This window comes from Peromyscus californicus, unplaced genomic scaffold (genome assembly GCF_007827085.1).
Source record: "Peromyscus californicus insignis strain IS unplaced genomic scaffold, ASM782708v3 Scaffold_8__1_contigs__length_139910024, whole genome shotgun sequence".
NCBI classification, from domain to species: Eukaryota; Metazoa; Chordata; class Mammalia; order Rodentia; family Cricetidae; genus Peromyscus; species Peromyscus californicus.
This window is the reverse complement of record NW_026294606.1, coordinates 69,037,361-69,053,760: the sequence shown is the minus strand read 5'-3', so window position 1 is coordinate 69,053,760 and position 16,400 is coordinate 69,037,361. Positions and strand designations below refer to the sequence as shown.

The 16,400-nt window shown below is 38.1% G+C and overlaps 1 protein-coding gene across 1 annotated transcript in view; it reads right to left on the bottom strand.

Moving 5' to 3' along the window:
- Malrd1 (MAM and LDL receptor class A domain containing 1) overlaps nucleotides 1-16,400 on the bottom strand; it is a 605,236-nt gene that overhangs the window by 444,994 nt on the left and 143,842 nt on the right. Inside the window, exons 16-17 of the mRNA XM_052729219.1 lie at nucleotides 15,930-16,297; nucleotides 8,543-8,955 (exon numbers count right to left, since the gene is read on the bottom strand). Of these exons, the coding sequence (XP_052585179.1) occupies nucleotides 8,543-8,955; nucleotides 15,930-16,297 (781 nt within the window). The remainder of the gene's footprint in view (nucleotides 1-8,542; nucleotides 8,956-15,929; nucleotides 16,298-16,400) is intronic.

Here is a 16,400-nt window from a genome sequence, read left to right as displayed (position 1 = left end):
TCTCCCTCCCTGCTCACTGTTCTTTGCATTGTTTTTGTTTGTTTGTTTGTTTGTTTGGGTTTTGGGGTTGTTTTTAATAGATACAAAAGACTGTGATAACATGTTGAAGCTGGAAAATTGAAGATGGTATCCCAAGACTGAGGGAGTAGTGCACAGTAACACATCCTTGAGTGCTATTAACAGAGAGCTCATGTCAGCAAATTCCATCTAAAATCTTCCTATGTAAATTCTCTCAAACTATCCACACTTGGAAGAAAAATGTTATACAAAGTGACCTAAAATTTATGCAGTCAGCACTTCTGTAGATAATTTCAGGGAAAGTGGGACGAAACTAACATTTGTAAAATATGGCCCTACTTTATTTACAACATAACTTAAGCATTTTTTTTTCACTTGGCAGTATTGAAAATGATGCACCATTGTTTTTTTTTATAGGCGTATCCCACACATGCAATATCAAAATATTATAAATTAATTAAAGTATTATTCTATCTTTCACTGTAAAATTTACCTGAAAATATCTCTCTGTTATTACTATTGATGCAGGCTTCTAGAATGCAACAGGAGACTTTCTAACTTAATCAGAAATTTCTCTGCAGCCAAGGATAGCTATGGATGTGGTCCAGCACAAAATCATGAACTTATTTTGCCCCTTTTCTGTAGCTGTGGTTCTCCAGTGTGAACTTCATAGATAACAATGCCACATTACAATGCCAAAAGGTTAGGGCACCTTTTCCTCCAAGGCCCATGTTCCTGTCTTAGGTCTACCTTGTACATAATTACATTCTTCAGAGTAGAGAGAGAGAGAGAGAGAGAGAGAGAGAGAGAGAGAGAGAGAGAGAGAGAGAGAGAGAGAAGTTGGTGATAAAATGAGCTGTCAGCTGTCAGTAAAGATCTTCAGTTCTGGATTGTCAAACAATCAATAAACTGGAATAAACTGGGTTATATAACACTTCTCACTGAATGCCATGAACACAGAATCCACACCAAGGATTCATTTCTACAGGAGAAAAGCAAAGAGAAGAAGAGTTTAATATAAGAAAACATGTTTTGTCTACAGACAGGATGGAAAACTACACCAAGCAAAGATTCCCACACCTGGTGGTACCAGAACACACCTGGGTTGAATCCCTGGTGAGAAGTTTTTGTTTTTTTGTTTGTTTGTTTGTTTGTTGGACAAATTTATCTCCCTTCCTCCCTGCTTGTTTCCTTCTTCTTTCCTTTCTATCTATGGGTTGTGGGATATGGGGATTCTATAGAAGCCAGAAAAGGGCCTTATATCCCCTAGAACTGGAATTACATGTCATTGTGAGACACCCGAGATGAATGCTAAAATTCAAGCTCTGATTACCTACAAGGGCAAAAAAGTGCTTTAAAGAGTTGAACCATTACTCTATCCCTCAGATTAATTTTAAAGTTAAATAAATTAAAGTATCATGTTCTAGTATTTTGATATAACATTTTTGGTGAGCCAACTACAAATGTAGCTAAAAATATCATACAGTAAATACATGAGAAAGTTACTTTTCATTTATATACCTATACTATCAATGTGAATAACACCACAACATGTAAATGATGATATATGCAATAAAGAATTTGTGGCTGGAAATTTTCCTTTCATAATGTCAGTAGTACGCTGAATGTACGAGTTGAAACATCTTTAGAAGTTACACTTTGGGATGCTTTTCCAAACAGTTGTGATTAAGTTTCCTTTCTCTCTCATTTAACTCAGCAGCCTTTGCAATGGAATCTGTCTCAAAGGCCTTTTCTTTTTCACATGGGAATCCCTCAGGCCGTTCCCATGAGATGTCATTTTGCTGAACTGATTTTTCATGGAAATAATGCTGACAATTCAGTACTAGGAGAAAGTGAGGTGTCTCACCTCAAAAGCATGCTGGAAGCTATGAGTTCTGAGAAATATTGAATAACTTTGGATTAATGCAACAAACCTTATTGAACACATGAGTTACCAAGAACTTAGTTAGAGCAGTGAGAATTGCCTGAAGGAAAACAACAAACCATGGTTAAGCTGATTTTTAGGTCTGTCAACAAAACCCCATCAAGAAGGACAGTACTTAGTTGTCAAGTTCTAGGGCCACAGATTATTATGTTGGTTTGGTGGCAATGTTCTAGAATAAACAGAACACATGACAACATTAAATAGGAAATAACAGGTTTGTAATCACCATGTCATGCCTAGAGATATCTCTAAGCCTGCATCAGTTAAAAGAGAAAATTACTCCTGGGAATGGCATTTGCATAATGGCATTGCATAACCTGCAATGTTGTATAATATTGGTTAAAGATGTGTTACATTTGTTTATGCTGTGGAACATTTGTTTAATGATGCAAAGAGGTGTTGCACTCTTTTATGGTGCATTCGTTTAACTCTGTGAGCCTGTGTTACTTTGCCTGTCTAAAACACCTGATTGGTCTAATAAAGAGCTGAACAGCCAATAGCAAGGCAGGAGAAAGGACAGGTGGGGCTGGCAGAGAGAATAAATAGGAGAAATCTGGAAAGAAGAGATCAAGGAGCGAGAAAAGAAGGGGCCAGCCATCTAGACACGGCCAGACACAAAATAAGAAGGAAAGAAAAGATATACAGAAATAGAGAAAGGTAAAAGCCCAGAGGCAAAAGATAGATGGGAAAATTTAAGTTAAAAAAAGGTGGCTTGAAATAAGCCAAGCTAAGGCTGGGCATTCATAAGAAAGAACAAGCCTCCATGTATTTATTTGGGATCTGGGTGAAGAGTCCCCCAGAGTTAAGAGTAAGAGTGAAAAACAAACAAAAAAGCCCTCAACTACACTGCAGTGTCCTTAGATAAATCATTCCTTCTGCAGTATTATATAGGGTTTAATAATTAGTATAATAAGAATACTAGTATAACATATTATTATAAAATTGAATTTCAAGTTCTGCAACATTTAGACACATTCCAAAATGTACTGGAATGTTCAGAAGTTACAATACACAAATATCAGTGCTCTCTGAGGTTTTTATATCATAATTTTTATGCCTCAGAAAATCTGAGAATACTTTGCAAAGGATGTTCCATGGAAAATATGTGAAGATTTACACAAGTCATTCATTTTTAAAGTTATACTTTTGGGATGAATGTGTTATTTTTCATGGCTCATGAATAAAAATTTTTCAGACAATTAGGATAGTGATTGAATCAGACAAAGTAACTAGTTTCCTCTACTAGTTAGTGGAATTATTGTTTGAGTTACTGTATATTGAATAAAGACATCAAATTGTTGAAGACAATGTTACATTTTCAATGTATAGCTCTTTAGTATTTTGGTTTTCATATCTAATGTGTAATTATTTAATCATACGGGTAATAAGGAAAAATACACCACAATATCAAAACCACTGAGGAAGAATTCAGAAGACCTAAAACCCAGCCTTTCTTCCTGAATGCCTGCAAGACTTTAAAGACAATTGCTTTATTTCCTTCAGCAGACTGAGTGAGCAGGGGCCAAATGACACCTCAAGGTTTATTAATATTCTAATTCTATGAACAGGCTTCCACTGAGAAACAAAGTCCATCTCCTGTACAGATTGATGATGCAGGTGAAGACTGCTCCGCCTTGTGTAATTAGCCACATGAATACTTTTTTCTATTTTTTTCAACAAAATTTTCATATAATATATTCTGATTATAGTTTTCCCTTGCCCAACTCCTCTGGGATCATTCCCATCTCTCTTCCCATCTGAATCCACCTATTTCTGTCTCTTCTAAGAAAGAAAACATGCTTCAAAAGAATAATAATAAAATATGAAAAAATAAAAACAAAAGACAGAACTAACAGGAGAAAAAAAGAATACCAATAAATATTAATGCCAGCTGATCTGAGGGACTAAGGATGCTTGCTGCAGAGGGATTTTGAAGTTATTTTAGAATGAAAACTAACAAATGTAAAAATCTTCGCGTTTCCTTTCTTTTAACTTCTTACTACTTTTTTCATTTATTTCCTTACTCTTTGAGTCTGTACTTACACACGTAGGGTGATAAGAGGACAGCTTGCTCGAGTTACCTTTCTTTTTACCTATGTGTGTCCCAGGGGTAGAATTTGAGTCGTTAGCCTTGAAGGCACAAACCCTTACTCACTGAGCCATCTCACCAGCTCCCCAAATCTTTACTTTCCAAAGAACATTTATATAGGTTATATGAAAACAGTAGTTTGATCACAAGAAAAGAGGAAGACATACTACTTGTAAGTATTTAGAGATTAACTAAAACTATTGCTTTAATGTAAATCTAAAATGACACAAGCCTGTTAAAATAAAAATGAGAATATTTAAGGTAAAATTCATAAGTTTTGAATTTAAAATACAAACGAAAATATTACCCAAACATCAAAATATAATAATTTTTAGATTCTCTCTCTCTCTCTCTCTCTCTCTCTCTCTCTCTCTCTCTCTCTCTCTCTCTCTCACTCTGTGTGTGTGTGTGTGTGTGTGTGTGTGTGTGTGTGTGTACACATATGTGGGGTGTGGGGGGGCACTCTTGAGCTACAGCTTATGTGTGGAGGCAGAGGATAGCTTTGGGTTTTTCTCTTCCATCCTGTTTGGGACAAGGACTCTTGTTCACCACTGTATAAGCCTAGTTAACTGGCAAATAAACCTTTGAGGATTCTCATGTGCCTGCCTCTGATTTCAGTATAATAGAATTGGGAATATTGATGTTTACTACTGTGTCTGGCTTTTAGGTAGTTTCTGGAGATTTGAACTCAACAATCACTTTGCATACTCAGTCATCTCCCCCGATCTTTCAAAGTTATCAGAGTTGCTAAATCATCTTCGTATAAAAGCTAACCATTGTTGCCATGATCTAAGTAATTAGTTTGGCAATTTGAAATTGCTAATCAATTATTTGCATATGAGGGTATAACAATCAATCTAATGTACAAAGAATAGTTCTAACATTCTACTCACTGAATACAACTTCATTATCCAATCAAACAATCATCTAATAAACAGTTACTACACATCTCAGTTATAGGCACTGCACTAGAGTAATAAAACTGTAGTGTAATGCCAGGTGGCGGTGGCACATGCCTTTAATCCCAGCACTCAGGGAGGCAGAGCCAGGCGGAACTCTCAGTTTGAGGCCAGCCTGGTCTACAGAACGAGATCCAGGACAGGCACCAAAACTACACAGAGAAACCCTGTCTTGAAAAAACAAAAACAAAAACAAAAAAACCCTGTAGTGTAAATCATATCTATAATATATAAAATCTCAATAATAACCCAATTTTCAAAATTTTACAAAGGATTGTAAAATACAACCTAAACACATATTCTCTAGGCAACTAATCTCATGAAAATGTGTTCAACATCGTGCAACAGCAACGCCAGTTAAAACTACAATTAGATGCTCCTATGTCTTTAAAAGAGCTAAATTTAAAAGATTAATAATGTAATAGGCATTGGCTTGGACCTGGAACACCCATATACTTTTAATAGGAATGAAAATTCGTGAACTTTAAAGCCAAGTAAGTCTCTTAAAATGATAAACATACATCTCTCAAATGCAGATAAATCAGCCATTCATCTCCAGGTTATTTACCTGTGGAAATGACTCATTGTTTATATGAACACATGTACACATCTGCTCAAATAAGATTTATTTATAATAGTCCATCCTGCAACCAGCAATTTAATGCATACATTGTGCTTCATCCAAATGAATTATTGATATATGCCAATGTAAAAATGAATCTTAAAATAATTATACCAAATAAGCCAGGCAATTGAAGATTTCATGCACTCTGATTCCCTTTATATACAAATTTAAGATTCGCAGAAAGCAGTTGATGGTTGGTAGATGCTAAAAGGGATCTGAAAGATGTTTCATAGAAGGGCAGGAGGCAATTCTGAGACATGGGGTATATGTTCATTATCTTGATTGTTATATTGACTGGAGTGTCCAACATATATGGTCAATTATGTGGCAATTACCCATAATAAAATTCAAATGAAAATTTCAATAAATTATCTGTAAAGATTTGTGTTCACTGGCCATGCTACACATAGCGCTCTGTTTATTCCAACCAACACAGGCAAACAAAACAAGAACTCCCACACCTACATCCCAGTTCTACCTATTCGTTTCATTTCAAGTGAGTGATCCAGAAATGTCTGTGAAATTTTCTTTTAAGCAAATACTTCATGAGAACCTGCCATCTGTTGGAACCAAGTTAAATAATTTTCCTTATGATATTGCAGTTAATGAAAGCATTGGTTCTTCCATTGTTTCTCAGAAGAGAAACTGGGACTAGCTGCTATGCAATGGAGAAAAATCCCTTCTTGATTAAATTGGATTCCACTTTAGCTACCTTGACCTATCAATACATCATGAAAATAATGCACTTTTATCATTTCTTGGGTGCATTTCATTAAAAATAAAAATCTAAAAGAACTTTTCATTTAGAAATTCTTTTATTAGATGATAGGCTGGTTGAAATCAAGGAGAATTCTTTCTATGTGATCTGCAGTGAATTTCAATACCCAACTTTCATGTTTGGATTCATAACAAAGGGTGCTTTAGTAAGTACCATGTTCACCTGGCTGTGAAGCTGCCTTCCTATGGAGTTGTTTTCTCATGGAAACCAATTATTAAGTAACCTTCACAAGAAGAGTTAATGCCTTGAATAAGAATTTGGTCTAAATTACAAATGACCTAGCTAGACATTAAGAATTGATTATCTAATATCGATGACTGCATTGTACATGCCTTTGTGGCAAGAACAGAAATATATCACCCTACCCATGACAGATTAGATCTCATGCTTTCACTTTGTATGTCTCTGAACAAATTACTAATCCCCACATTCTCTTTACCACCTGAGTCATAGTCAATGTGCATCTGTGATTATTAGCTGCTCTGGAGCTACGTTTGTGTCTATGAAATGGTTAACATGATTTAGGCACATGAAAAAATAAAAACAGAGCTTTGAGTCATGGATGGAGATGACGTTTCTTACAGTACTTTATGTATGGATCTGTGACAAGCAGGAGAAGGAACAAATACTAAAGCCCCTACATGCTACAGGCTTCCTGAAGTATGGTGAGAGGAGGAACAGAGACCATTTACAAACCCGAGCTGGTGGTCTAAGTCCTGTTTCTGCTACTTACAAGTTTTTATACCAAGGGCAAATGATGACAATTTCTCAGAAACTTTCTCCCTTACATCTATAGAACTGCCAAAAAGGGGGTCCTCTGATTTAACTTCAGGGAATTGATAAGAAAAGCGAATGTAAAACTTATAAAAAGTCTTCTACAAATTTGTAAAAGACACATGTGTATTTGAACTTGGTACTTTGGCTTTTTGAAGACATGTCAGACTTGGAATTAAAAAACCATTTCGCCAGGAATAAGGCAATGTGCAGTCAAACTTGAGTTCTTCCTGAAAGACTCCATGTGTTATTTAATAAAGCATGTACTCTTTCCAGTACAGTTTCAGATTAGAGTTCCGTAGGCTCCTTCATGCTGATTTCCAGAGTGGCTAGATGAAATGACTTTTTAACCAGCAGTGTATAAGAATTCCCTTTTCCCATATCCTCACATTTGTTATCCGGTTTCTTTTTGGTTATTTCATCCCAGCTGTCCTACTCCTGGACCAAGAGATCACAGGACACAAATGAACAACCACAGGACTGGTAACCAAAGGACTCTAAGTCAACATACCATAGAGGTACCTGCTCATCCATGTTTACTATAGTACAATTCATGATAGCCAAGTAATGGCGTCAATTTAGGTATCAGTTAATTAACAGAATGATCAAAAACATGACATATACATAATGCAGCTTTCTTCAGTCCTACAAAAAATAAATTTTGTCATTCATAGGAAAACTGATGCAACTAGAGATAATTATATTAATTGAAATAAGCCAGACTGAAAGAGCCAAATATTGTATGCATTCTCACATATATGAATTCCAGATTTTATATACATAAGATAAACTAAATATGAAGGAGGAGAAACAACAGGGTACAAGGAGTTAATATGGTCAAAGTATATGGCATACTTAAAATAAACTGCCTGTATGAAGCCCAGACATATGTGCATTGCATGCATTCCAGTTAAAAATAAATAAAATGTGAAAATAGAGAGTATACTCTGCCTGGATTTCAGCTGCTCACCTATAAAAAGTTAAAATGTCAAATGATGTATTCAAAAGCATGTATTTATGAGTTTGCAGTCTGCAGAACTCACAGATTATGCCAAACTCTTCTTTCTTCTGATGTTTTAATTTCAGTAGAACAAGCACTTAACATTGGGGGGACCTGCAGCTGTTTCCCATGTCAAGCACTCATCTGAGGAGATGTTAAATATACATTACTGAGGTATTCCTGGAGCAAAGCAACTCAAAGAGCCTTAGCACACCCTCCAGTAAGTGATGAATGTGTTTCAAAGTATCTTTGATCCAGTTCCACCGGCTTTTAAATCAAGACTACGGTGATATTTCACATTGCTTAGACAGTAGGAAGCATTTCAAATATATATTATGAAACCCATTATCCTACCTGAAAGGGCTGTCTGCTGGAAATGCTGAGGTGTTTCCTTATCCATCTGTTGCCTTGATCCCCAAATATCTGCCACAGCAGCTGTCCCCTGGAATTGCTCCAGATTCTCTGGTAGACAGCCAACTGATAAATATGCTTTCCAAACATGTGGTAGTATAGGCGGAAGGTGCAGCTATTTGCTTCAGTGGCGTTTAGGATCGGGCTGAGTAAAACAGCTTTGTCTTGAAAAATCTGTGGCCCTGATGTTTCTATGTAAAGGTAGTGGCCTTTGGCTGTGCCCAGTGTGTTATCCTTCATCGGGCCTGTGTTCAGTGTTGAAGTAGGGCCCTGGTTCCTGGTCCAATTGAAATCATCTTCCAAACTTTGTTCCCAGTTACAGATTCCATTTTCAAAGTCACACTGGAGTTCAGGTGCTGAAAATGGTATTAAACAATATCAAAGAAATGTAGGGGAAAAAAGAGGGATTAAGAACACACATTGATACTTGGATCATAAAAGGAAAGCTGTAATAGTTTTTAAATGTAACATAAAATACAGTTATGAAAAGAGTAAATCCTAGACATCAAATAATATTTCACGGCATGAAGATGAAATGTTTAGACCATTATCTTTTAAATATTTTTAATGTTCACTCATCTTCATTTCTGATAATATAACCCTGGGCTTGTGGTATAGCTTAGAGGTAGAGCGCTGGTCTAGCATGCACAAGGACCTAGGTTTAATCCCCATTGCAACTATTACCATAACCTCAGGCAAATGATCATGGCTGTTTCATTGTAACACATTTTTGACTGGGTGCATTTCAAACTTAGCTAAATGTGCCAACCAGGGAACATTAAAAGACAAACAAACCCACTAAAGATTAGAAGTCACATATAAATTGTTGATTTATTTGGCCTAAATAGTTTTAAAACCATGCATTGGGATTCTTATATTGACTTTGGTATGTGCACTTGTGTTTAGTGTATATGTTGTCTGTATTCCTGTTTTGTATGCACATGTGCATCACGAGGTTACATGTGTGAGTGTGGAGGCCAGAGATAGCTGTCAGATATCCACTATTCTATCAACCTCCACCTAATTATTGTGGTGTGTGTGTGTGTGTGTGTGTGTGTGTGTGTGTGTGTGTGTGTGTGTTGCATATGTGTGCGCTCAATGTTCACATGTGTGCATGAAGGTACTCATCCCTCATGTGGATGTGGAAGGCAGAGGAAGGCATCAGTGTCTTCACTGGCATTCAGCCTTTCTGGCTGAACATGAAACCTGTGGACTTATCACTGTAGGCTAGGCTGGCCGCCAATAAGCCCCAGTGATTCTCCTCTCTCTGGCTCTTTCTATGCTGGGGTTATTGATATGCAGGGGATCACACCAGCATCAGGATTGTTACGTAGGTGCCGGGATCCAAACTCCTATCCTCACGCATGTACAGCAAGCACTCAGCTTCTGAGCCTTCTCTTCAGCCTCTTCTGGCACTCACTGATGTGCTACATTGATTGACCAAGGAGTTCCATCTCTGCTTCCCCACCCTCAATCTCACTGCTATAGTTACTGATGGCTTTTAATGTAGGTTCTGGGATTTGAACTCAGGTCCTCAGGTAAACACTCTCCCCTCTGAGCCATCAGCCCATGCACTACATCAGGATTTTTTAATAAACTCCCTCAGTAATTAATAGAGCTAGGAGTTGTTATTCTCTAACAATTCTAAATATTTAAGGATCACATAGGTATCATGGAAAATTTGCTTACATCAAAATGAAAAATCTCAAATAAATCCCCATCTATCAGACAAAACCCACACATTTCCAGGTATTCAAGAGGGTTCTGATGAGGGATTCTCCAAATCTCACTCTAAGAGAGTATTTTTCATTTCTTCTCACAAAGCTCCAAATGTCTCTACTCAGTCATGCCCCAATTGTGATCCCGCAGTGGCAACAGTGGCAACAGTACCGTTTCTTTCTCTATGTAAAACCACTTGGTACATTCCCATATTTACATAATCTAAACTGTTTCATCTCAGTCCCAATTATAATGGCTTACAGTTCTTCCTCATTCATATTTCCCCTTATCATATATCATCTTTCCTATATGGTAATAAACTCTCATGCTCTTAAAAGTAAGTCCTCAATAAACTCCTTCTTCTATAAGTTGCTTGGTCATGGTGTCTTACCACAACAATGGAAAAGCAGCTAAGGCAGAAGTTGGTACCAAGGAGTAGGCTATTGCTGTGACAGATCTGACCGTGCTGGGTTTGGGAGGAATGTGGAAGATTTGGGGACTAGGAAAGTTGTTAAACACTGTAAGCATAGATTAATGGGCCATCCCAGTAAAAGCTTAGAAGGCAATACAGTGACCCAACTCAAGAAGTTTCAAAGGGGAGCAACATTAGCAACTGAGCTAGAGATCATTCTTGTGATATTTTGTAAATAATGGGTCTGCTTTTTGCTCTTGTCCTAAGAATCTGCCTGAAGCTAAATTGAATAATTTGAGATTAATTTTGTTGGCTGAGATTTTAAGATAGCCTATATAGACTCTGCCTTGTGGTTGTTAATAATCATGCTTATGCATATCTATAGTAAAAAGGATCAAGCAAGGCAAAAAGAAATACAAAATGTACATTTTGAGGAGAAAAGGAGACTAAGGAAATATAATGTTGGAGCCAAGGCCTATGCTGAAAGAGATAATGAAGCCATATATGAAAGAGAATAAAGGGAATGGGGACAAAACCCCATACAGCCAACATTCCAACTCATAAAAAGGAAAGTTTATGCAACAAAAGAAATTGTCCCTGGATCCTAAAGGCTCCCTCAGGGTAGGGGGTGAGAAGGCACAGTGTCGGTGTCAACAACACAGACACCGGGAGTCCGTTGAAGGCAAATAATGAACTCCTTTACTCAATAACAGGGAAGGCCTTATATACCCTCCTCCCAGCACGCAGTCTGTGTGGTCATCCCTCATTGGCTGGGCATGATAAGGAACTCTGACATCAACTAGAAATTCTGACAGTGACTGTTGCTAGGCCTTTAGGCAGACTCCAGGTTGGCTCTTAAGGAGTACGTTATGTGCATGCCTTTGCAACTAGTCTGAGCCAACTTCATTGACCCTATGTGCCTGTCCTATTACAGGAAATCTTATGCAAATGTAATTCAGGGATGGGGTCAGGTTGAATCCCAAACTGGCAGCCCAATTTGGCAGCCTTAGCCATGTAGTTCTGGCTTTATAGTTATGAAAGATATAGGAGTAAATGTGTTATGGAATCTTCCTCTACAGTTAAAGAAAGCTACTGAGGCCAGGCATAGGGGAGGGGAGTCCCTAAACAGAGGCCTGGAGACTAAAGCTGTGAAAGTGAAGCCTGGATTGGGTTCAAGACCCCAAGATGTAAGAGGTGCCAGAGCGAGAAAATTTCAGCCCAGGAGAGTTGCAAATAAGGAGTAGAACTAGCCCAAGAGAGAAAAATGTGTTATAGTCACAAAGGTGGAATTGCAGAGCTATCTAAGCCCTCTGACATCAGATATAGAACTACAGGATTTGGAGTTTGTCCTGCTGGGTTTCATTCTTGCTTTGATCCAGTATATCCTCATTATGACCCCATTCCTTACTTTTAGAATGGTAATGTGTATTCTGGAACACTGTAGGTTAGAGGTATGTAATTTGTTTTTTGATTTTTAAAGGGGGTTAGTTACAATTAAAAGAGTGCCTTGAGTCTCAGAAGAGACTTTGGACTTTTAAACTGCATTGGGTCTGTGAAAGACTATAAGGACTTTTGAAGTTGGACTAAATGCATTCTATATTGTAATATGACCACAAGCCTGTGGGGGTTATGGAGTGGAATGTGGTAGTTTCAATGAGAATGAGAATATAGGCTCATATATCGGAATTCCTAGTCCCTAGTTGATGGAACTCTTTGAGAAGGATTAGGATATATGGCCTTGTTGGAGCAGGTATCTCACTGGAGGTGTGGGAGGCTTTGAGGTTTCAAAAGACTCATGCCACCCCAGCTAGCTTGTTCAACCTCCTTCTTGTAGGTAAGCATGCAAGCTCTCAGATACTACTCTGATGACATGGCTACCTGTCTGTTCCCATGCTCCCTACCAGGATGGTCATGAACTCTGATCTGAAACTGAAAGCCCACAATAAACTATTTCTCATGTAAGTTGCCTTGGTCATGGTGCCTTACCACAGCAATCGAGGAGCTTTGCCCTCTCCCTGATTTTCTTCCTCTTTTCTAATAATCCCCATTACGTGCCATTATTTATTTTTAATATTGGCTTACGTGTATTGTAGGCCTAAGTGTGCATATATGCATCACATGCATGCAGTAGCCTGTGCAGATTAGAAAAAGTGTTGAATCCTCTGTAACTGGAGTTACAGACAACTGTGAGCTGTCATGTGGGTGCGGGGGAATTGAGCCCAGGTCCTGTGTGAAAACGGTGAGTGCTCTTAACCACTGTGCCACCTCTCTAAACCATGCCGTCTATTTTCTGTTAGATTTCACGCACAACAGAAGGCATGACATACTTGTCATGCTGTCTAGCTCATTTCACTCAGCACGGTGACCTCTTGTTCTATCGCTTTTCCTGCCTATGGCGTGGATTTTGTTCTTCTCTGTGCTTGGACTATACAACATTGGCTATGTTCACAAGATTTAAGATGTCCTTTCATTCCACTGAAGAGCATTAAGGCTGATTCCCTAAGTTGGTTCTCATGAACAAACATAGCCAGATATATAGAGAAAGGCCCATTATCTGCTATCTTGGACCCCCTCAGGTATATATGCCCAGTAGCAGTATAGCTGAATCATGTGGTAGCTCTACTTGGGGATATGTTGACAAATCTCCACTGATTTCCATAGTAACTGCACTAATTAATATTCCCATTACATTACACAAAGGGGGCTTGGACTTTTAAGCTTCTGAAATCATTCAGTCAAACTTAAAAATAATTGACTAGGACCTCATTAATCAAACAAAGTCTATTTTTTAGGGTACTATTGGAGCATGTTCACTTTTCAAAACATGAAGATTTTATTGAAGCCAGATATTTGCTTTGGGAAAAATAATGAGATAAAAATACACATTTGGGAAAACTGTGCTGAGGAGATAAGATTTAGAGTTTACAGGTAGTTTCACATTTTAGCTCCATTTATATGTTAATATTTAAAATATAAATGTCAGCTGTCATTTGACTATTCATCTTAGTGATGGCTCTTGGTGCCAAAGGTGAGCAAGCACCCTGAGCAATAAATAGAAGTGCAGGTGAATCAGAGCAACTGGGCGAGAACCAGTCATCTAAACGGACAGCCCTGAAGAGAAGCTCAGACCTAATGAAGGGAGCCAGTGAGCAGATGTCAGCAGGAAGACGGGTTTTCATCTGGTGACTCCTCAATCGTAACTAATCAAGCCAGCTGTGATGTGAACTGGGGACATTCCAGGTACTCCCCAGGTGTCAGTCTTTAGCTGGGAAGCAGAAGGGGGATGTCAAATTGCTGAGTTTTTAACATAAAACTGACACTAAAGCCAACAAGTTTTTACACTTGTCAATCCCCATTCCAAAGGAGAGCATAGGGAATGCTTCAGTGGAGGACCACATCTCCAAGCACCCTGCAGGAAACACAATTTGAATGTTGGGATGTGTAATGCATGCTATATTCAATAAGGTAATGTCCCAACGGATGCCACTATTATTTCTCTGCGTCATCGAATAAGCAAGAATTAATTGATATATGATTACATTTATTTGTACTATAATAAACCATGCTTAATTCTACTAATATCAGGATGTTTGAAGAACAATTTAGAGAATTTTAGAAAGCTAAAAAAAACTTTCAAAATGTGCAGAAGACTAAATTAGATTTTAAAACAAGTTATATATCATATGATTACCACTGTCAAAATCAATGTTAACTCTATCCACTCAAATAAGCGTTGTGTAAATTCCATGAGCTAGATGTTAATTTGGACTTTAATACATTTTTATGAACATGGATATCAAACATCATATGCACAGAAAGCTTTCCACAGTAACTTATACAGAAATCCCTATGTAAATGTTTCGTATGCGGGTACTGAGCATTCCGTGGTTTCACTTTGGTTTCTAATGAGTTTTCTAATTTATGAAACACATCAGCTTGAAATTTATAAATTATCTTGAGACAAGATACGAGACCAAGAATGACTGAAACGTTTTTGTAACAGACTTTCGTAAACAAAGTAATACTGTTAGTGGCTACTTCATTCGCAGATGCAAGCACAGGATCTGTGGGAAACAGGTTCAGCAAACTGGGGGCCAGACCATCACAAGAGACCTTAAACTTTTTGCAGTTTGAAAGCAGAAAAACGAATCTGAGCCTTGGCTTTTAACTATCTGCTCCTGAATAAACAAACAAACAAACAAACAAAAGAACCCCACACAGGTCCTTCCTCTAGACTTCCCACCTGACTCAGGTCTCACAGTCAGCGGTTCTCCAATGGGCTGCTGCAATGCTCCCTAACGATCCCCTAAATCTGTTCTCGAGTCCACTACTTATATCACACCCACGGTGACATTTACATAGGTCAAATTTCAGTGCTCTCACTACCCTAAAAAATCTTTGAAATAAAGACTGCTTCTTCAGTGTGGATCACATCAAAGATGTCCACCCTCGGCCTCCCCAACATCCCAACCCTGATTTCTGCTCCCTTCACACATTCTAAATTGCATCTGTCTGTTACTTCTTGGCTTTTGGACATAAGCTTCACTTGCCACATTTCAGATCTTGGCTAAATCATCACCTGAAGAAAATCAAATTTTATTACTCTATAAAAAGCCACACCATATCTTTCTTCACAGTTCCTGTTAGAATCACTATCATACATTTCATTAGTAAATAGTTGAACACCTATCTCTCCAGTTAGACTGTGAAGCACAAGCAGGCAAGAATTCTATACTCATTTTTACCAGTGTATCTCTAGGAGCTAGTTAGTAAACCTATCTATTGAAGAATGGCAAGGGGCTGCCAAGACAGCTCAGCCAGTAAAGGCACTTGCCACGATGCCTGACAACTTGAGTCTGATCCCCAGCACCCACATGGTGGAAGGAGATAACTCATGCATGAAAGCTGTGCTCTGACCAACACACATACGCTATGGCATGCATAATCACTTGCATACATAACATAGAAACACAAATAAAAAGAAACTGAAAAATCTTTAATAATGAAAAGGACTAATATGTTTAGTTAACTTGATTAATTGACCATACAGCATTCATCAACTTTTCAATTATATTTGAGTCACTGGCTAACTGCCTAAAAAGTAGTGAACTAATTAAGACCAATGCTTCCAAACTATGTGAGAGAAAAAAACATAGTGCCCTTCCCTTGGGGAAAAAACGTCAACCCCAAACAACTTACCACAGTCAATCTCATCTGTACGATCTCCACAATCATCAACCAGGTCACAGAGTTGATGCCTTCCCACACAAGCCTTCGTCTGTCTACACCAGAAGTGATCTGGCTCTTCACAACTCTCAACAGCAGGAGGAAGAGCACAATTTTCAAAACGGATGTCATCAACAGCAGAGACCCCACTATAAACTGCCAGACTGACTTTCTCTAGTGACAGGTAGAAGGGCTGAGTGAGACGTCCAAGCTGGACAGTCGCCTCTGACCACTGGTTGCCTTGGTTATATAGCACTCTCCAGAGGGCTGTGGCATCCCTGGAATTTTCTAGATGTAGCTGCAACTCAGCTGCCCCCACTGACAGTCCATAGTTATAAAACCTGAAAGAAAATCAACGTAAGAAATGAAAATATTATAGGATAGACTAGACAGTTGAACTTTATACAACCTTGAACTTCCATTTACACAAATTACTATGAATCA